Source organism: Macrotis lagotis, chromosome 2, assembly GCF_037893015.1.
Source record: "Macrotis lagotis isolate mMagLag1 chromosome 2, bilby.v1.9.chrom.fasta, whole genome shotgun sequence".
NCBI classification, from domain to species: Eukaryota; Metazoa; Chordata; class Mammalia; order Peramelemorphia; family Peramelidae; genus Macrotis; species Macrotis lagotis.
In genome coordinates, this window is record NC_133659.1 from 312,039,033 (window position 1) to 312,057,409 (window position 18,377).

At 47.4% G+C, this 18,377-nt stretch overlaps 1 protein-coding gene across 1 annotated transcript in view; it reads left to right on the forward strand.

Moving 5' to 3' along the window:
• The first annotated feature begins 1,033 nt into the window (after positions 1–1,033).
• PLXNC1 (plexin C1) overlaps positions 1,034–18,377 on the forward strand; it is a 235,661-nt gene continuing 218,317 nt past the window's right edge. Inside the window, exons 1-2 of the mRNA XM_074221066.1 lie at positions 1,034–1,419; positions 1,813–2,821. Coding sequence (XP_074077167.1) covers positions 1,034–1,419; positions 1,813–2,821 — 1,395 coding nt within the window. The remainder of the gene's footprint in view (positions 1,420–1,812; positions 2,822–18,377) is intronic.

Below are 18,377 nucleotides of genomic sequence, written 5' to 3' on the forward strand. Positions count from 1 at the left end.
GTCAAAGAAAAGCTATGAAACCCATTCACCTGATGGAAAATGGACTAGCAAAGTCACGGAGAGGAAGCGTGAGGTTCCGGGACTGAGTTTTCCACTGGTTTGCAAGCCCTTCCCCAGTTTCAACACGAAGACCCTGGATTATGAGGTCCAGGGTCCCTTTTCAGCTGGTCAGGTCATCCGGAGGTCTGAGACATCAGCGGACTGTCCCATAGACAAGAAGGTGTGGCTGGGGAGCCGCTCAATGGGACTCTGGTCCAGAACTGAGAGAATCCGCTGTACCTCCCAAATAACAGGCTTGAGGAATTCAGAGAAGCCGGGGAGAAAGGCAGGAAGCCATGCAGAGTGGGGCCAGCGGGACCCAGGGCACAGGCCACTGGGGACTGTGGGAAAGCAGCTGCCTTGGGCACGACTGACCCCCTCTTTTCAAGGGTCGTTTTTCATTCCGTCTAATCGAGAGGGCTAGCATGAGCCAGTTCAGCCCTAGAGGCTTTTTAAGGGTGTTTTGGCAAGGTAACGGGGTTCAGCGACTTGCCCAAGGCCACACAGCTCGGTCATTGTGAAGCGTCTGAGGCCGGATTTGAACCCAGACCCTCCGGACTCCAGGGCCCATCCCTAGCGTTTTAGAGCTGGGGAGGTGCCTTAGGCAATAAGCTTCCTCGGTGTGAGGTCAGGGTGGCCTGGGTCCTGCCCATTTCCTGCCTCCAGCATGGTCCTGGGTGGCATTTACATAGGTTTGCTCCTGTCCCGTGAGGTAGATGACTTTATTACCCCCTCCCATGGAGAAGGAGACTGAGGTGGAGTGACGTGTCCAGGGTCACCCAGCTCCGGGAGTCCCCGCGGGGAGATTCCCACTCGGGTCTTCCCCAAGGGCAGCCTTTGGCTGATGGGGCGGAGGGGAGCGCTTCTTGGGTGGATTCTGCCCCACTGTCGGGCCCGCTGTCCGAGCCCCCACCCGCCCCCGAGCCGCGGGGGGAGCCTCTGGCCAGCGCTAGAACGGGGGTCGGCCGGGGCCCCGGGGGGCGGGGGGCCACGCATGGGGCAGGCGGGTGCGTGCGGAGCAGCAAGGAGCCGGGTTGCTAAGAGAAGGCGACGAGCCTGGCGGCCGCGGGGGGGCCGGGGCCGGGCCGGGAGCGGAGTTCCCCAGCCGGGAGGCGCCGCGGCCCCCGGGCACTGCCCCTCGCCACACCTGTCGGCCGGGCGCGGGCACCGGGCGGCGGCGGCGGCTCGGCTTTGTGATGGGAAGATGAAAGAGGCCACCTCCGCGGCCCCCCAAATCCCCGGGCCCCCCCCCTCCTCCCCTCCTCCTCCCCCTCCCGGCCTCGCCGAAGCGAGAGGGGAGGGCGATGGGCGTGGAGCGGGGAGGGGGCGGGGGCCGGGGCCGGGGCCGGGGGCAGCCCACTTCCACAATGGCTCCGTAAAGTGCGCGGGCGCTCCGGAGCTCCGCAGCCGCCCCCTCCCCGCGGGCCTGCCTCCCCTCCTCCCGGCCCCCTCCTCCTCCTCCCGGCCCCCTCCTCCCCTCCTCCTCCTCCTCCTCCTCCTCCTCCTCCTCCTGCCCGCCTCCGCCTCCCTCCGAGCGCCCGCGCGGAAAAGAGGAACTCGGGGCAGAGGAGCGGAGCTGGCGGCCGGGCGGGCTCGGCCGGGGGAGACGCGGGCATGGGGCGGCCGGGGGCGCCGCGGGCGCGGGCCTGAGCCGCCGCCGCCTGGGCCCGGGGGCCGCCGCCCCATGGAGGGCTGGGCGCGGAGCGGGCGGCCGCGGGGGCCGGCCCCGGCCCCGGCCCCGGCCCCGGCCCCGGCCCCGGCCCCGGCCCCGGCCCCGCTGCTGCTGCTGCTGCTGCTGCTGCTGCCGCCGCCGCCGGCCGCCCCGGAGGGCGCGCCGCCCTGGCGCTCGGAGCAAGCCATCGGGGCCCTGGCGGCCAGCCGCGGGGCCGGCGTGCTGGTGGCCAGCGGCAGCTGCCTGCACCAGCTGAGCCCCACGCTGCGGGCGCAGCGGGCCCGCCTGCACGGGCTGCAGCCCGGCAACTGCTCGGCGCCGCTGGCCCTGGCGCCCCCCGCGCGGCCCCGGCCGCCCGCCGGCTTCAGCAAGCTGCTGCTGCCCTACGGCGAGGGCGGCGCGGCCGGCGGCCGCCTGCTCACCGGCTGGACCTTCGACTTCGGCGCCTGCGAGGTGCGGGCCCTGGGCAACCTGAGCGGCGGGGCGCTGCTGCGGCGCCGCGAGGTGGTGTCGTGCCACCCGCGGGGCTCGACGGCCGGCGCCGTGTACCGGGCGCCCGGCGGCCGCGGCTGGTACCTGGCCGTGGCCGCCACCTACGAGCTGCCTCCGGCGCAGGTGCTGCCCGGCTCGCAGTGCCAGCTGGCCGCCTCGGACGCCGACGTGGCCATCACGGTGCAGAACACGGAGCGCCTGTTCCTGGAGGAGGACGGGCGCCTGAAGCTGCTGCGGGGCGCGGGCAGCCTCTACTTCGTGGACGCCTTCCTCTGGAACCGCAGCGTCTACTTCCCCTACTACCCCTACGACTATGCCCGCGGCGCCGCGCCCCGCGCCCCGGCCATGGTGCGCATCGCCCAGAGCACGCGCGTCGACTTCCAGGGCCAGGTGGCCCTGGCCTGCGGCCGCGGCCACCCCGACGGCCGCCGCCTGCTGCTGTCCTCCTGCCTGCTGGAGCCCCCGGGGCTCTGGGCCGGCGTCTTCAGCGCCGCCGTCGGGGGTGCCCGCCGCCGCTCGCCCGCCACCACGGCGCTCTGCCTGTTCCGCATGAGCGAGATCCAGGCGCGGGCGCGGACCTGCGGCTCCGACTTCCAGACCCTGGACAACCACAACTGCGTAAGTCCGCCCCCCCCCGCCCCCGAGGTCTGCCCACCGGCCGGGGCACCCCCCAGAGAAAAAGGGCCGAGACTGGCACCCCGGCACGCCAACGCAGGAGAGGCTGCCAGCCGGGGCCGCCTTCCCAGGGCTAGCCGAAAGAAAGGGAAGAAAGAGGGCAAACAGTGGGCAACTTGGGAATCCCGAGCCCACGAGATCCTGGCAGCCGGGAGACCTTTCCAGGGCTAGCCGAAAGAAAAGGAAGAAAGAGGGCAAAGAGTGGGCAACTTGGGAATCCCGAGCCTATGAGATCCTACCACTCAGGGACCCTTTTCTAGGGTTATCCCAAAGGAAAGGGAAAAGAGGGCAAAGAATGGGCAACTTGGGAATCCAAAACCCATGAGATCCTGCCAGCCAGGGACCCTTTTCTAGGGTTATCCTAAAGGAAAGGAAAAAGAGGGCAAAGAGTGGGCAACTTGGGAATCCAAAGCCTATGAGATCCTGCCAGCCAGGGGGACCTTCCCAGGGCTAGCTAAAGAAAGGGAAGAAAGAGGGCAAAGAGTGGGCAACTTGGGAATCCAAAGCCCATGAGATCCTGCCAGCCAGGGGGACCTTCCCAGGGCTAGCCTAAAGAAAGGGAAGAAAGAGGGCAAAGAGTGGGCAACTTGGGAATCCCAAGCCCATGAGATCCTGCCAGCCAGGAGGACCTTCCTAGGGTTATCCTAAAGGAAAGGAAAAAGAGGGCAAAGAATGGGCAACTTGGGAATCCAAAACCTATGAGATCCTGCCAGCCAGGGACCCTTTTCTAAGGTTATCCTAAAGGAAAGGGAAAAAAGGGCAAGAGTGGGCAACTTGGGAATCCAAAGCCCATGAGATCCTGGCAGTCAGGAACTCTTTTCTAGGGCTATCCTAAAGGAAAAAAGGGTAATGAATGAGCAACTTGTATCCAAAACCAATGAGACCCTGCCAGCCAGGGACTCTTTTCTAGGCTATCCCAAAGAAAGGTCTTAGAAAAGGAAAGAAAAGGCACAGAATGGGCAACTTGTATCCAAAACCTATGAAATCCTGCCAATCAGTCTCCTTTCTAGGGCTATCCTAAAGAAAGATCTTAGAAAAAGGGGGTGGGAGGCACAGAATGGGCAACTTAGGAAGAATGGGCAATCTGGGACCCAAAACCTATCAGATTCTGCCTAATTGCATTTCTCTTGCATTGGGAGGATGACTCTCCAATTCCGATAGTAAGAGAGGAGAGGGCACACCCTTCCTACCTATTTTTTTCTAGTCTCACCTTCCCCTTACCCCCCCTTTTTAGGTACCCCTCCCCTGCCTTTCTGAGGACCCTAGTGATGCTTTTTTCCTTTTGCTGCCGAAGCTTCCATCCTCTCCTTTCCCCTTGGCTTGGGACTAGTTCCCTTGTGCTTGCTGCCCTCTGGTAGGAGGGCTTTGGAAACAAATGGCATTCATGTCACGCCCAAGCCCTGTGGATACTGGTGGTCATACTTAGAAAGCTCTGGGCCCCAGGGAATCATTAGATTTCTTATTTGGGTCCCAGGGGTACTCGGACTGAAAAGTTCCCAGTGGGGGCTGAACCTCCTTCTAATCACTTTACCCTAATGGAATGGTGAAGTCGGGAGATGCCAAGGGAGGGGGTGGGGAGAGAAGGAGGCTAATATCCTCTGAGAGAGGTCCTCCTTGGGTACCCAAGGGACTCGAGAGACACTCATTGTCTGAGAATTCCTCATCCGTCGTTTTTGGATGCCAGAGGCAGTGGGGCCCCTAGCTGGGGGGGGGCAGCCTGGAGTTGGCTTTGTGGGTGAAGAGCAGCAGAGAAAAGGGGGTGAATGGCAACATGTGTATCTTGAGTCCCTGCTTTGAAGACTGATGTCTCCCAGGGACTACCCTTGTGGCAAAATACAGATTGAGACTGATTCAGCCTTGGGCTCCAAATGTAGACTGTGCCTCCAGCTCTCAAGATTGGCATTTCTTTGACTGGGGAAATCGAGTAGCTGTTCAAGAGCTGTTGGTGGATGGGGATTATTGGAACCTTTGAATGCTTCCAGGGTAGCAGGGCTTTTTTGTCCACAACCAGCTGGCATTATCTTCTCCGCCGACAGATCCTGAGAGGGTGGCATGCTGAGAGCTGATGCTCTCCTAGAACTGGCCAGAAATCAAAGCCCGGAATCGGAGGGCTACAGGTGTGCCCATTGTTTTGATAGAAAATGAATTTGGAAGGAAGGGGAAAACGGCTCCAATTTGAAAAGATCCGTCTCCATTCAATTTGGGTCTCCCTTTTTTACCCCCACCCCCACCCCCAGCTCTAAAAGGAGACTGGCAAGCTGCTTGATCTCTAAAGATCTATCCCAGCTCTAAAATTCTCTAAGTCTGGGTCCTGTTGATTCTGGAAAGATGGCTGGGTTTGGTGTCAGAAAGCCAGAGTCCAAAGTCATAGTTCTGCCACTAGTTACTTGAGATTTGGGGCAAGCTGCTTTCCTTGTCCAGTCCTCAGTTCCCTCACATGTAAATTGATGAAATTGGACTAGCTGAGGGCCCTTCCAGCTCTCCATCTCTGAACCTACATATTGCCAAGGTATAGCAATGTTTGTCTTAATTTTTTGAAATGCAGGTTGTTCTTTGTCAGAGGTGAAATAGTGAGAAGAGCACTGGTTCTGGGGTTAGACACCTGGGTTCAAATCCCACCTCAGATATAGTTCCTACCTGTTGGACCCAGAGTTTTCTGATCTTTACAATGAGGGAGTTGGATTATGATCTCTGAGATCCCTCCAGGTCTGTAATGCTATAAACTCCAAATAGCAAGTGCTTTTTTTCTCTTTTTTTTTGGTTTTTGCAAGTCAGTGGGGTTAAGTGACTTGTCCAAGATCATTATTAAATGTCTGAGGCTAGCTTTGAACTGATTCCAGCGCTGGTACCCTATCCACTGTGCTACCTAGCTGCCCCAACAAGTGATATTTAACCCTGCTTTTCTAATGGGGAAACTGAGGCACAGAGAGATTAAAGAGATCAAATATCAATAATTTTGCATGCATCATAAGTATCAGCATAAGAATAAATTATAGATTCCATGACGTCCAGGTCTCTTGTCTGTCACCTACTAATCTGAGGCAGGTGCCCCCCCCTCCACTTAGTTACTGGGATTGGGTTTTGGTTTTTGTTGTTGTAGGTTTTGGCTTTTTTTTTTTTTTGGCTTCTAATTAAGTACGTGCATTGGGCTCTAAATGGCCATGTCTTGGTTTCACAAACATAATTAATATTGAATACCATGCTAAGTTTGCATGCTAGGTTGGCAAAAGATCTACTTGTCTATTTCTGTCTGATGGTTTGAGACCCTTAAAATCTTGCTTGGTATCAAGGCACAGGCAGACTTGGTCTCCAGGGTTAATTACATAGCAGCTTAGAAAGCCCCCAGCAGATTACAACTTTGGACGTCCAATTCTTGCCATCTGACAGCTGTGTAGACTTGTGGAGCCAAAACATTTCTCCTGGCTGCATCTTCCCACCCACTGGGTTCTAGATGACTTCCTTAGTGCCCTTCCAGACTTAGCAGGTGTCTTGGATGCTCTTGAAATTAAAAAAAAAAAAGCAAAAAAAATCCTTGGACTGAATCAGTGTCCCTGTCTAAAGGAGGGGGGGAGAATGTTGGGGGTGGGGAATAGGAAAGGGAAGCTACTTACCCCTCTACATTCTCCAGTTTTCTTTAAATTCATTTTGTCTTTGTACCACGCCCTCCACCCCAGCACAAAGTGGTCCATTAATAAACCTCCATTGATGAAACCAGAGAGGCATCCTTGAAACTACACCCGAAATCAGGATGACTTTTCCAAATACTGGTTAAAATCTAAATGAGGAAGAGGGGGGGAATGATAGAAATGGGGCCCTTCAGACCTTCGGCTGTAGCCTGTTGCTATTATTATTTGTTGAATACTTACAGCTTCTCCATTCGGAGGGCTCTTGTATGAAAGACAGGTTCTCTACCCCCTGAGCCCGTCATCCAAGTTAAGTAATGTACTCTCATTCAGACAATAGCATCCAACAGCTGCACAGGTGGGGGCGGAGGATTTTTTTTTTTAATCTTCATTTAGGTAAATTTCTCACAGATAAGTTGCCTTAAAAAAGCTTTAATGGAATTGAATTTCCAGAGGAATTTGAATGAAAAGTGGTGGCTTTTCTTGAAGAAGGCAATGCCTAGCACATAGAAATTTATTTTTTTTAAAAACCCATATTTAAAAAACATATTTAAACATATTTTTAAAAAAAGATAAGATATAGGCCCAGGTGGGACCCAACTAAGACCCTTGTAATCGAGTCCCCTCGTTTCCACACTGGTTAAGTCCAACAAGTGATATTTTGGTTCCCATTTGCTTTGGATTTTATTTCCCTGTTCCAACACATTTGGGAAAAGCATATTTAATTACTAGGTGGCTCAAACATGAGGTTTGAAGCATGATAGATGGAGTTGAAATAGATTCCAGCAGCGATCTGTCTTCAGAACAGGCCTCGTAATCAGAACAGTAATTCATTGGCGGGAGTGAGTAGATTTATTGGAGTTCTTTCTGGTGCCCTTGATGGCTAGCTTGCTTTTCCCATCGTCTCATCTTCCCCAAGCCACAGTCTGGTGGTCCCTAGTGCTGATTTTCTTGGTGTTTATTTGCTTTCTTCTTATCTCTAGCATAATGGTTTCCTGGTTTCTTGGGTTCTTGGCCATCTATCCTGCTTTGGGGGGACCCAGCCCTGTTTCCTGCCTCTAGATCATTGTACCCTCTGTCTATTATGCCTAGAATGCACTTGCTCTCTCTCTCTCTCTCTCTCTCTCTCTCTCTCTCTCTCTCTCTCTCTCTCTCTCTCTCTCTCCCCCTTCCTATTCCCCTCCTCCTGCTTCCTTTCTCTCTTCATCTCACCCCTTTCAACTTTCTCTTCCTTTTCTCTCTCCCTTTTTCTCCCCCTCCCCTACTCTTCCCCATCTTCCCCCTTTCCCTCTAGCTACTTTCTTTTTCCTTTATCCTATCCTATGCTTTGCCCCCTTACTCCCCCTTTTTTTCATCATTTTTCTTTCTCTCCCTCCTCCATCCTATTTACTCTCTCCTTTCTCTCTCTTCTGTCTCCTTCATCCTGTCTCTATCTCTTTCTCTCTGACTCTGTCTCTCTTTCTCACTCTTTTCTTACTCTTTTCTTTACTCTCCTTTCTCCCCCGTCTCCCTTCTCTCTGTTTCTGTCCCTTCTTCACTCACATTTTCACTCTTTCCCTTTCTCACTCTCCTTTTTTTCTCCTCACTCTTCTCCCCCCTTGCCCCCCTTCTCTCTCCCTCCCCCAAGTCTCTCTGTCTCTGTCTTTCTCTCCCCCTCTCTCCTTCTGTCTCCCTTCCTCATTTCCTCCCTCTCTCCCTCCCTCCAGCATTTGGGCGGTTCTAATTTCCTCCAAGACTCCACTCATGTAAACATTTTGTGTTGACTTCCCATGGATGTATATCCCCCACTCCTTGTCCAGGAAGATGCGGACTGTCTGAGGCCAGGGTCTGCTTTCATTTATTGTCCCTCAGTCCTCCGAACCTGATCCATGTAATAGTGGATACTCTAGGAATGCCTGGAAAATTGGATCCATCCAGTGTGGACCAAGGGGCCTCCTCTCATGTGTTAGGGTACATGGACTAAGCATGGACAAGGGCTTTTTTCCAAAGACCTTGAAGACAGATTTCCGTGTTTTCCATGAAGATGATAGCACCAGGATGTAGTCTGACTTTGTTTGGATCTGTCTTAGTCTCTGATGGAGAATCTTAGTTCGGAGTGGGGGGGTGAATGATGAATTGTCTCTTTACTCTGTGAAGAATGCCAAACTTGGAAGCATAGGACCTGAGTTCAAGTTGCAACTTGCAAGGGAAAGTCACTTAACCCGTCTGAGCCATGGACTCCTCATCTGTCACAAGAGCAGATGATGCTCTATGACCTCTAAAGTCCTTCCAACTCTAAGGTCCCTGTTCCAATTAGCTAGAAAGTGCATGTAGATGTTGGGAAGGGAATAGAAAAACAAACCAAAAAAAAAAAAAAACCTGTCCCTGCCTTCAGGGAACTTAAAACCACTATTCTCTAGGCTTGAACTGAGATGATATATGTGGTGGAAAGGGCACTGAAAACATCACATACATCATCTCGTCCACTTTCCCAGAGTCTTTAATGAGCCCTGTATTCTCAGAGCAGGGATCTTAGCTTTGCCAAGATCATTCACATTTCTGAAAAGGCAGGTTATGAAGTGGAAGGGGAACTGGATTGGGAGTCCAGACTCTCACTGGCTATGATCTTTTGTAACTTACTTGACCTCTTGGGAACCTCAGTTTCCCCAATTGTAAAATGAGAGGGTGGGACCAGGTGGCCCCTAAGATCTCTTTCAATTCTCCATCTCTGATCCTTTCAAAGTCCCCTTCTAGCTCTAGCTATGTGGATGTAGATTATACATATATTTACATAGAAACATAAGTGTATGCCAACTTTGACATCTGAGAGAAGTATGGGCATAGAGATGAAGTGATTTGCTTAAGATTGGCGATAGATGCCCGGATGATCAGATCCAAAACTTTGCCATCCTTTGCCAGGGCCATCCCCATCCTCCCAGCATATTTACTGCCTCTCTAAAATCAAACAGCTGGTGAGTTTACATCCTGTAAGTAATCCCATCCAGGTCTTCTGGCTCCATTTCCATTATTTGCCATTCACTACTTCCTAGGTTTCTTGTTAGAATCTATGCATGTAGAAAGTACTCAGAATCAGAGACCTGGATTCAGAGGTTCAGATCTTACTTCTGACATTACCTGTGTAATCTGAGCAAGACCGTTAAGTTTTCCTGGACTCCCTGGCCTCAGTTTCCTTCTCCGTAAAATGTGAGGGTTAGACGAGATGATCTCCGAAGTCACTTCCAGATCTGTGGACCTATCTTGCCATTTCAGTGAACTCATAATCCTGGTGATAGGGTAATTCCTTTTCCTCTTGTGGCTCATAATCTAGTTGGGTCTACTTGACCTCAGTGTGTCTGTCTGTTCATGTCATGGCATGAAAGCTGATCCTGGGCTTTCTAAGTCAAAGGCCAGGGATGGAAAGCTTTGGCAACTGTAACCAAGAAGGGAAGGCTGGGTTGATCCTCTTTGGAGGATCAGCCCAGGTAAATTAGTTCCGAGAGACATCATCACCCTGTTCCTTGCTGTGGACCTTTTTTTTTTCTTTTGCCATGGTGACTCAAAAAGTCCATCTCGGTCTGTAGGATCATTGATGCCAGTAGCAGCCTAAATCTTTGAAGAATTGAATGCTATACATGTATATACATAATATATATATATATATATATATATATATATATATATTCTCCATATGCATCATATATATTCTCCTCACATACTGCCAATTAGAGATTCATTTGGGTTAACGAGCTCTTCAGATGAAACCCAGAGAAAATGAAATTTAACAGGGATGAATATAGAGTTAAGGAAAAAAGTGGAACAAGTGGGGAGTGGGGAGACCCAGAGGAGAATGTACTTTCCAACAATCAGTCACTCTATCATCATTTATTATTAACTTGCTATGTATTAGCTACCATGCTGGGCTTTGGAGATCCAAATACACAAAAATCACTCAAGGAAGTTCCATTTGACTGGGAGGAAACAGCTCTTACACATAAAAGCAAATAAAAGATATTCTCAAAGTAATTACAAGGTGAGGAAAGCACTAGTAATTGGGGAAATCAGGGAAGGTCTCTAGGAGGAGGTGACAAGACTCAGGTAGTTAGTGATTTTTGTTTGTAAATGAGGAGGATCAGAAATTGCCTTTTCTCTCTCTATGGCATTCATTCATTCTATTAAGTATAGTGGGTATCTATGAGGGATGCCAAGCTCTTTCAATGCAGAGGCCAAAAAACCAGAATGATACCTGCCTTCAAGGAGCTTATATAAATTGTATTGATGGGAAGACAACTTGCCTGTGGACAATTAGATTGAAACTGAGGAGGAAGAAGTGTAGCAAATGAAGGGCATCAGCATAGGCTTCCTGAAGGAGAAGGTTCTTGAAGCAGAGGCATGGAGCATTACCTAGGCAAAGGTAAGAAGAGGGGGAAATGAATAAAAAAGTATTTATGGAGCAATGAGCTGTAATTCAAAAGTCGGAGTGTAAAGTGCGCACAAAAGAGAATAATACAAAACTAGAAAGCTAGACTCTGGAAAGGCTTTAAATGCCAGCTTATGGGCATTTTAGTGGCTCACCAGCTTTATGGATGTGACACAGCTGTTTAGAATACCAGTTCAGTCTTGGGTGGCATTATTAGAAGCCAAGCGTCCTGATCTTTGGACCGAAGGGTCCCATTGTGTTTGGCTAGGGCCAGGTTGCCTCTGGAATACTGCATTTTTCTGGGTACCATATTTTAAAAGGAACATTAATAAACAATAGTGACTTTAGAAGGTTTTCTTTGTCATCAGGGAGAGTTCAGTCTGAAAGTGGCAAAGAATGATTGATAGAATGATAAAGGGTATCAATAAAGTGCTTTGAAAAATTAAAGTTACCAAAAAAAATCATGATTTAAAATGAAATATTCTCCCTGAGAAGGTTAGGGTCTCATAGCAACCTTGTAAAATAGAGAGTGGGGAATAAAGGGGAACAGTTATAAGTCTCCCAGCAACCAAATGTGCCTGCTTAGCATTTTTGGAGGGCAGTATGTATTTGTCTGTGGTGAGATTTGAACTAGGATCTTCCTGCTTCTAAGGTCAGCTCTCTACCCAGGCTGATTTTTACAAGTCATTTTCCTTGTCAGTAAAATGGAGGTAATTCTAGAGGCTCATTGGAATAATCTATTTAATAGTATCATCATCATCATCATCATCATCATCATCATCATCATCATCATCATCATTTTGTTACTGTTGTCAAGTGATGTCCCATAACTTGTTTTTAGTTTGAAGCTCTCCAGGCAACCTTGGGCTTGTAGGCATAGGATCTGGATTTGAGTCCATGGTCCTGAAATTTGTCCATGTAAGTATGGACAAATCATAGGCAATGTCATTTCAACTCTCCAAGACATATATGTAGATGGAAACAATAATGTACGTTACCAAATTATTCATAGGATCTTAGCTCTCATAGCTTCCCTTAGAGAAGAGATCAGAGGCCTTCTCCAGTCATTCTGATCCATATCTGGTCTCTGGACTCAGATGACTCTGGAGGAAAAAGTGAGGCTGGTGATTTTGCACAGCCCCCCCCCCCCCCTAAATCCAATTCACTTACATGTCATGGCATCACCTCGCTGATGTCATTGGTTCTCTGAGAATGAAAGACAAGTGACAATAATCCCTCTATTACTGTAGGAAGTCACTGAGGTCTAGGGAAGGGCTAAGTGACATATCCAAGATGACACAAGTAATAATTGTTGGGAGTGATATCTTCTTATGGTATCAAATCAAATAAGGTAATGTAGGTACTTTGTGAATCCTAAAGCATGATAGAATTATGAGATGTTAATGTTCTTTTTTCATCATTCTCATTCAGTAAGCATTTATTAAGTACCTCCTATGTACTAATCACTATGCTAGGTGTTGGAAATGCAGAGACAAAAATGTAACCATCCTTTCCCCAAAGACCATACTTGATTCAATGCAACCAGCACCTATTAATCACCCTCTAGATATGAGGTCCTAGACATAAAGAATCCAAAGCTCTCTAACTTGCATGCAAGGGTGGGGAAATGAGAGGCAGGGGATACACCCTTGTACACAGAGAGGTGAATCCAAAATATAGTAGTGTATCTACAAAATATAGCAGTATAACTACAAAATAATTTCCATATACTCAAAACTTAAGAGTTATCAGAAGAGATCTCCCTCCCTTTTCAAGGAGACTCACATCTTTCCCATTGTTCAATTAGGTAGCAAATAGAAACAAAATCTAACCCCAGCTACAACAGAAACAAGGAGGGCCAAGTCTCGTTATTTAACTAAAAATGGTGATTTCAATCGAAGGAATGTAGCATCAGCAAATGAGCTGTGCCCATGGGGACACAATGGGGGGAAAATAATGAGGAACTGTCTTCAGAGCCAGTTCAGGCAAAGGGTAATAACTATTCAAAATGAACTGCCAAAGAACAAGATTCAAACCAAGAGTATAAATAAAGTTGAGCTTTAGCTAGATTTCTTTCTGGGTGGAAAAAAAAGACCCAGAAAATTCCTCTTCATATCCTGGAGGGTTGAGAGGATCCAATGTTTGGTGCCTGGTTCTCTTTGCCTAATGTCTAGTCCACTGGAGCTGCCATCTATGTTGGGTTTACTGTGGATGGTTAAGGGAATAATATTCTGGGCTCCTTTGTGGAAAGAGATAAGGGGAGGGTGGGGGGGAAGATTTCTGTGGCAAAGAATCATGGGTCCGCAGCCTAATATTTCTTTCTTGATTACATCGTGTTGCTTGATTAAAGTCCTGTTCATATTAAAGGAATCATGGGAGGGTTCAAGAATATAGAGTCAAGAACAAACAACACTCAGTGGAATATAGATTTTAGGTTATAAGGGAGCTTAGGGTTCATCTAGTCTATGTTTCTTATTTCACAGAACTAAGATATAAAGAGGTTAACTAATTTGTTCAGGGTCAGATTGATCAAAAGATCATCCATCTGGAGCCAGAAGAGGCCATCAAGTCCAAGACCTTTATTTTACAAGAGGAGGAAAATGAGGCACAGAATATATAATTTGTCCAGAATCGCAGGAGGAGTGTCTGAGGGAGGATTGAAATGCAGATCTTTCTGTCTCCAAAAGCAATGCACTGCTTCTTTTTGTTCATTTGTGTCTGGCTCTTCATGACTCTGTGGACCATAGCATGCAATACTGGGCATGGGGTTTTCTTGGCAAAGGTGCTAACATGGTTTGCCATTTCCTATGGTAGATTAAGGCAAACAGAGGTTAAGTGACTTGCCCAGATTCACATAGTTAGTATATGAGGCTGGATTTGAACTTGGATCTTTCAGGACCAGGCTCAATGTTCTATCCCTTGGCTACTTCTAATATACTGCTACTAAGCTCTCAATAGAACCAGTATTTGAATCTTGATCTTGAGACTTCAAAACTATGCCCTTTCCATTATATTAATTGTCCTGACTTGCACTAGGGTGGGGATAGGGGATGGGAATAGACTGTCTTTTGTGTCTTTTTGTATCCCTAACACTGTATACCAGTGTCTGGTATACAGTAGGTGCTTAGTAAATGTTTATTGAATTGAAGGGAACATATATACAGAAAGGTGAATACAAAGCAGAGATAAATACTAAATAAGCTCTTCTCACATCCCCACCCCATCTTATACTTCTTTCCCCCTCCCTTCCATTGTCCTTGGCTGAGAGTGCCTTCATCATAGAACAGAATGTCATAGCTAGGAGATTAGTTTATCAGTTCCCCCCACCCCCCTCACAATTTTAGATCATTTCCTCCAAATACTCATTTTGCAGGTCATAGAATCATAGATTAAAGCTGGAAAGGTCTTTAGAGATCATTTACATTGATGCTCCCCCTCCCTCATTTTAAAAATGAGGAAACTGAGGCACAAAGCCTCACCTCTACAGCCCTATACTGTGATCAAATTTTACTTTCTGCCATTTCCACCAAAGAATAATTTTGTACTAGTTGAATTTCTCTTGATCTTGACTTTTTGACCCTATTTAAAAAAATTTCTGGATTTAAAAAACATTTCACCAGCCTTTTACACAGTAGAACTCAGAGAAGAGTGCACACACACACACACACACACACACACACACACACACACACACACAGAGACGTCTGGCTTCAGGGTCCTTGAAACCTTGTGGTTAACTGTGATGGAGAGGAGAAAGAAAAGACCCTCGAAAAGAACCAAGAATGCTTCAAATGTGGAGAAGTTTCCAAAAGCTCAATTGAAATTGGATTTTGTCTCTCTAGGACAATCTGACAAAAGCATCATTAGAAGCATTAGCCTGGTTAGGCATTGAGGCCCAGGCAAAGACTAGCATTCAGAAATAAATTATACATAATAAACTGGCCAGGGGAGGCTGAGAGCTGCCTTCCTGATTAGGTCCTAAGGGGGCAGAGAAGGGCTTGATGGAAAATAGGCCATCAGGGAGGGAGAAAAATTCTGTAGACACAGGGGGTCTTCTTGCCCTTTCTGCTCAACGCCACAGGTGTTACGTCTCCCTTTGTGTCGTAGGTCTCCCTGGAGCTTGCTTTTTTTTTCTTTTTTTAGAAATAAGAAAAAAAATAGTTCTTTGCTAGAGCTCCTTTTCTCTTTCTTTTGAGCTTGCCCTGCAGCCCCCTCTCGCCCTCCCCACCTCCTATGGGTGAAGGGCTTGGATTGATCCATCATTCATGGCTCCTAGAGGTTGTCCAAGGTCTCCACCTACTAGTTCATGCTTTTTCCTATCTCCATTGCTTTTCCTGAACCCTGAATAGATGCTTGTTGACTTGTTGAATGACTTCTCTTTTCGTTGGCTACTTTAGGGACTCTCTCCTATTGAGAGGCACTTGTTCCATCCCTAGACAGGGCCAGACAGGGCAATATTCTACCCTCTTCCATCAGAAAAGTTGGAGTAGGGATGCTCTGTTAGGATAAGTCCAAGTTCTAGAATTGAAAGGAACCTCAAAGACCAGTCCTTTGATTATACAGATGAAGATCCCAGACCTAGAAAGGGCAAGTGACTGGCCCAAAGTCACCCAGAATAAGAAGCCAAAGAGTAGAGACTTTAACCTGGTGCTCAATAGCGGTGGCTATTTTTTTTCTCCATTTCTCATCTTCCTCTCTATTCTCTTTTTTTTCTCTCCTCTTACCTGTCTAGCTCCTTCTCTTTGACCTCTATAGGAGTTTATCTGATGACCTTATCAGTTGTTGGGTCTCCTGGTGGGGTGGTTCCTAGATCTACTTATCTAGCCCCAAGTTCTGCAGGAGGACAGCTGGGTGGTGAAGTAGATAAAGCCCTGGTCCTAGAGTCAGGAGGACCTGAGTTCAAATGTGACCTCAGATACTTACTAGTGTGACCCTGAACAAGTCTCCTAGCCAGGTTTACCTCTGTTTTCTCAACTGTCAAATGATCTGGAGAAGAAAATGGCAAACCACTCCGGTATCTCTGCAAAGAAATGGGATCAGGGGCTGTTAGGTGGGACAGTGGATAAAGCACCGGCCCTGGAGTCAGGAGTACCTGGGTTCAAATCTGGTCTCAGACACTTAATAATTACCTAGCCTTGTGGCCTTGGGCAAGCCACTTAACCCCATTTGCCTTGTAAAAAAAAAAACCTAAAAAAAAAAAGAAATGGGATCAAAGGGGTCAGACAGGACTGAAACAACAACCACCACCTCTACTGATTTTTAATCTTCCTCCTCTAACTGTCTTTTTGACATGTTGCACTAAATATCCCATATCTCAACATGCTCAGAACTTAACTCATTATCTCTCCTCCCAAGATTTCCCATCTTCCTAACTTACCTATTACTGTGACTGTACCACTATCTTCTTAGTCTCTCAGGTTCAAATCCTGGCTGTGATCCTTGACTCCACACTCTTACCACCCTTCTGTCTTCCATATTCAATCTTTTGTCCAGACCTTTTGTTTGATTTTATCTTTGAAATATCTTATATACACCCTCTGAACCTACCATTGTAATCACAATGTGCTTGGACCATTGTCATAATCTGTTAGTGTTCTAGCCTTCATTTAGCTGCCAAAGTAATCTTCCTAAAGTTCAGGACTAACTCTCCCTCTTTCCCCTGCCTCTCTCTCTCTCTCTCGCTCTCGCTCTCTCTCTCAATAAACTGCCACTTCCAGAATCAAATATAAAATTCTCTATTTTAGTGTTCAAAATCCTTCATAACTTGATCACCTGTTATTTTCCTGACATTTTAAAGGCTATTTTTTATTTTCCCAAATACTTGCAAAGTTAGTTTTCACCAATAATTTTTGGTAAAGTTTTGAGTTTCATATTTTTCTTCCTCCCTTCTCTGGATGTGTATGTTATTTTCTATCACAAGTTCTCTAGAATTGACTTTGATTATTATACTGCTGAGATGAGCAAGTCCATCGCAGTTGATCATCATACAGTGTTGCTGTTAGTGTGTACATTGATCTCCTGGTTCTGCTCACTTGCTCTGCTTCAGTTGATGAAAATCTTTCCAAGACTTTTCTGAATTCTGCCCTCTCATGTTTTTTTTTTTAAGGTTTTTGCAAGGCAATGGGGTTAAGTGGCTTGCCCAAGGCCACACAGCTAGGTAATTATTAAGTGTCTGAGGCCAGATTTGAACTCAGGTACTCCTGACTCCAGGGCTGGTGCTCTATCCACTGCACCACCTAGCCACCCCCTTTCTCATAAAGAACTATAGTACTTCCTCACATTCATATAGCACGATTTGTTTAGCCATTGCCCAATGGATGAGCATCCCTCAATTTCCAATTTGTTGCCACTCTGAAGAGAGCTGCTATAAATATTTTTGTACATGTGAGTTTTTTTTTACTCTTTTTTGTGATCTCTTTAGAAAACAGACCCAGTCTTGGTATTGTTGGATCAAGGAATATGCACAGTTTTTTTGCCCTTTGGGCATAGTCCCTTTCCTGTCTTCTTACGCCTTATCCTCTCCATCCCCCACCCCACTCTTTCGCCATCTTTGATCCATTAGAGTCATTTAAGCTTCTTGAGGGTAAAGATTAAAATTTGCCTCTTTTTTGGTATCCCCCCTCACTCCCATGTTGTACCACTCACATAGTCGGTGCTTAATGAATGTTTATTGCTTGATTGATTCACTGACATTGGTCTTGTTGTTCCTCCCAACATAGTCTTGGGACTCAAGTTTTTTTTCACTAGCCACTTCCCATGCTTGGAATTCTTTCCCTTCTCATTCCTCTCAGCTACAATCCCACCTTCCATAGGAAACCTATCCTATTCCCCCTCAGATCCAGTACCTTCCATTTATCTTGTATGGAATGTGTTTTTTACAGAAGCTCCTAGAGGGCAGGAATTGTCTTTTATCTTTGTCTAGCATACTATTTAGCACATAGTAGACACTTAATAAATGTTTATTCAGTGAGTGATATATGAATACATTTTTAACATAATTGAATGAAGTTAGAAGTTGGTAGGGAGGGGATGTGAATCTAACAATCCTTGTTTCTCTTAACAACTTTCTAATTCCCAGAAAGGTGATACAGAGAGGGGAATCTTAATTTTTTGAGAGGAAATTCAGATTTCCTGTCTGTTGCATTATCAAGGAAGTAATTTTTTTTTTCCCCAAGAGGCAATCTAGTTTACTGGAATGAAGCTAAACGTGAGAGGGATGTTAAGGATCATCTCATCTAAACTCTTGGCACTTTACAGATGAGGAAACTTAGGTTAACAGAGTATGAGCGACTTGTCCAAGACTGTAAATGACAAAAAGTGATAGGATTGGAATTTAACCCCAAAACCTTTGAATCTGACATTAAAGAAATTGCTTTTAAATATTGACTTAGTCAATTGATAAAATCCTCTTTGTGATCTTGGACCAGTCATTTTATTTGTCCCCAATGGTCCATTGAGTGTCTAGTCTTGGAAGCAGCCT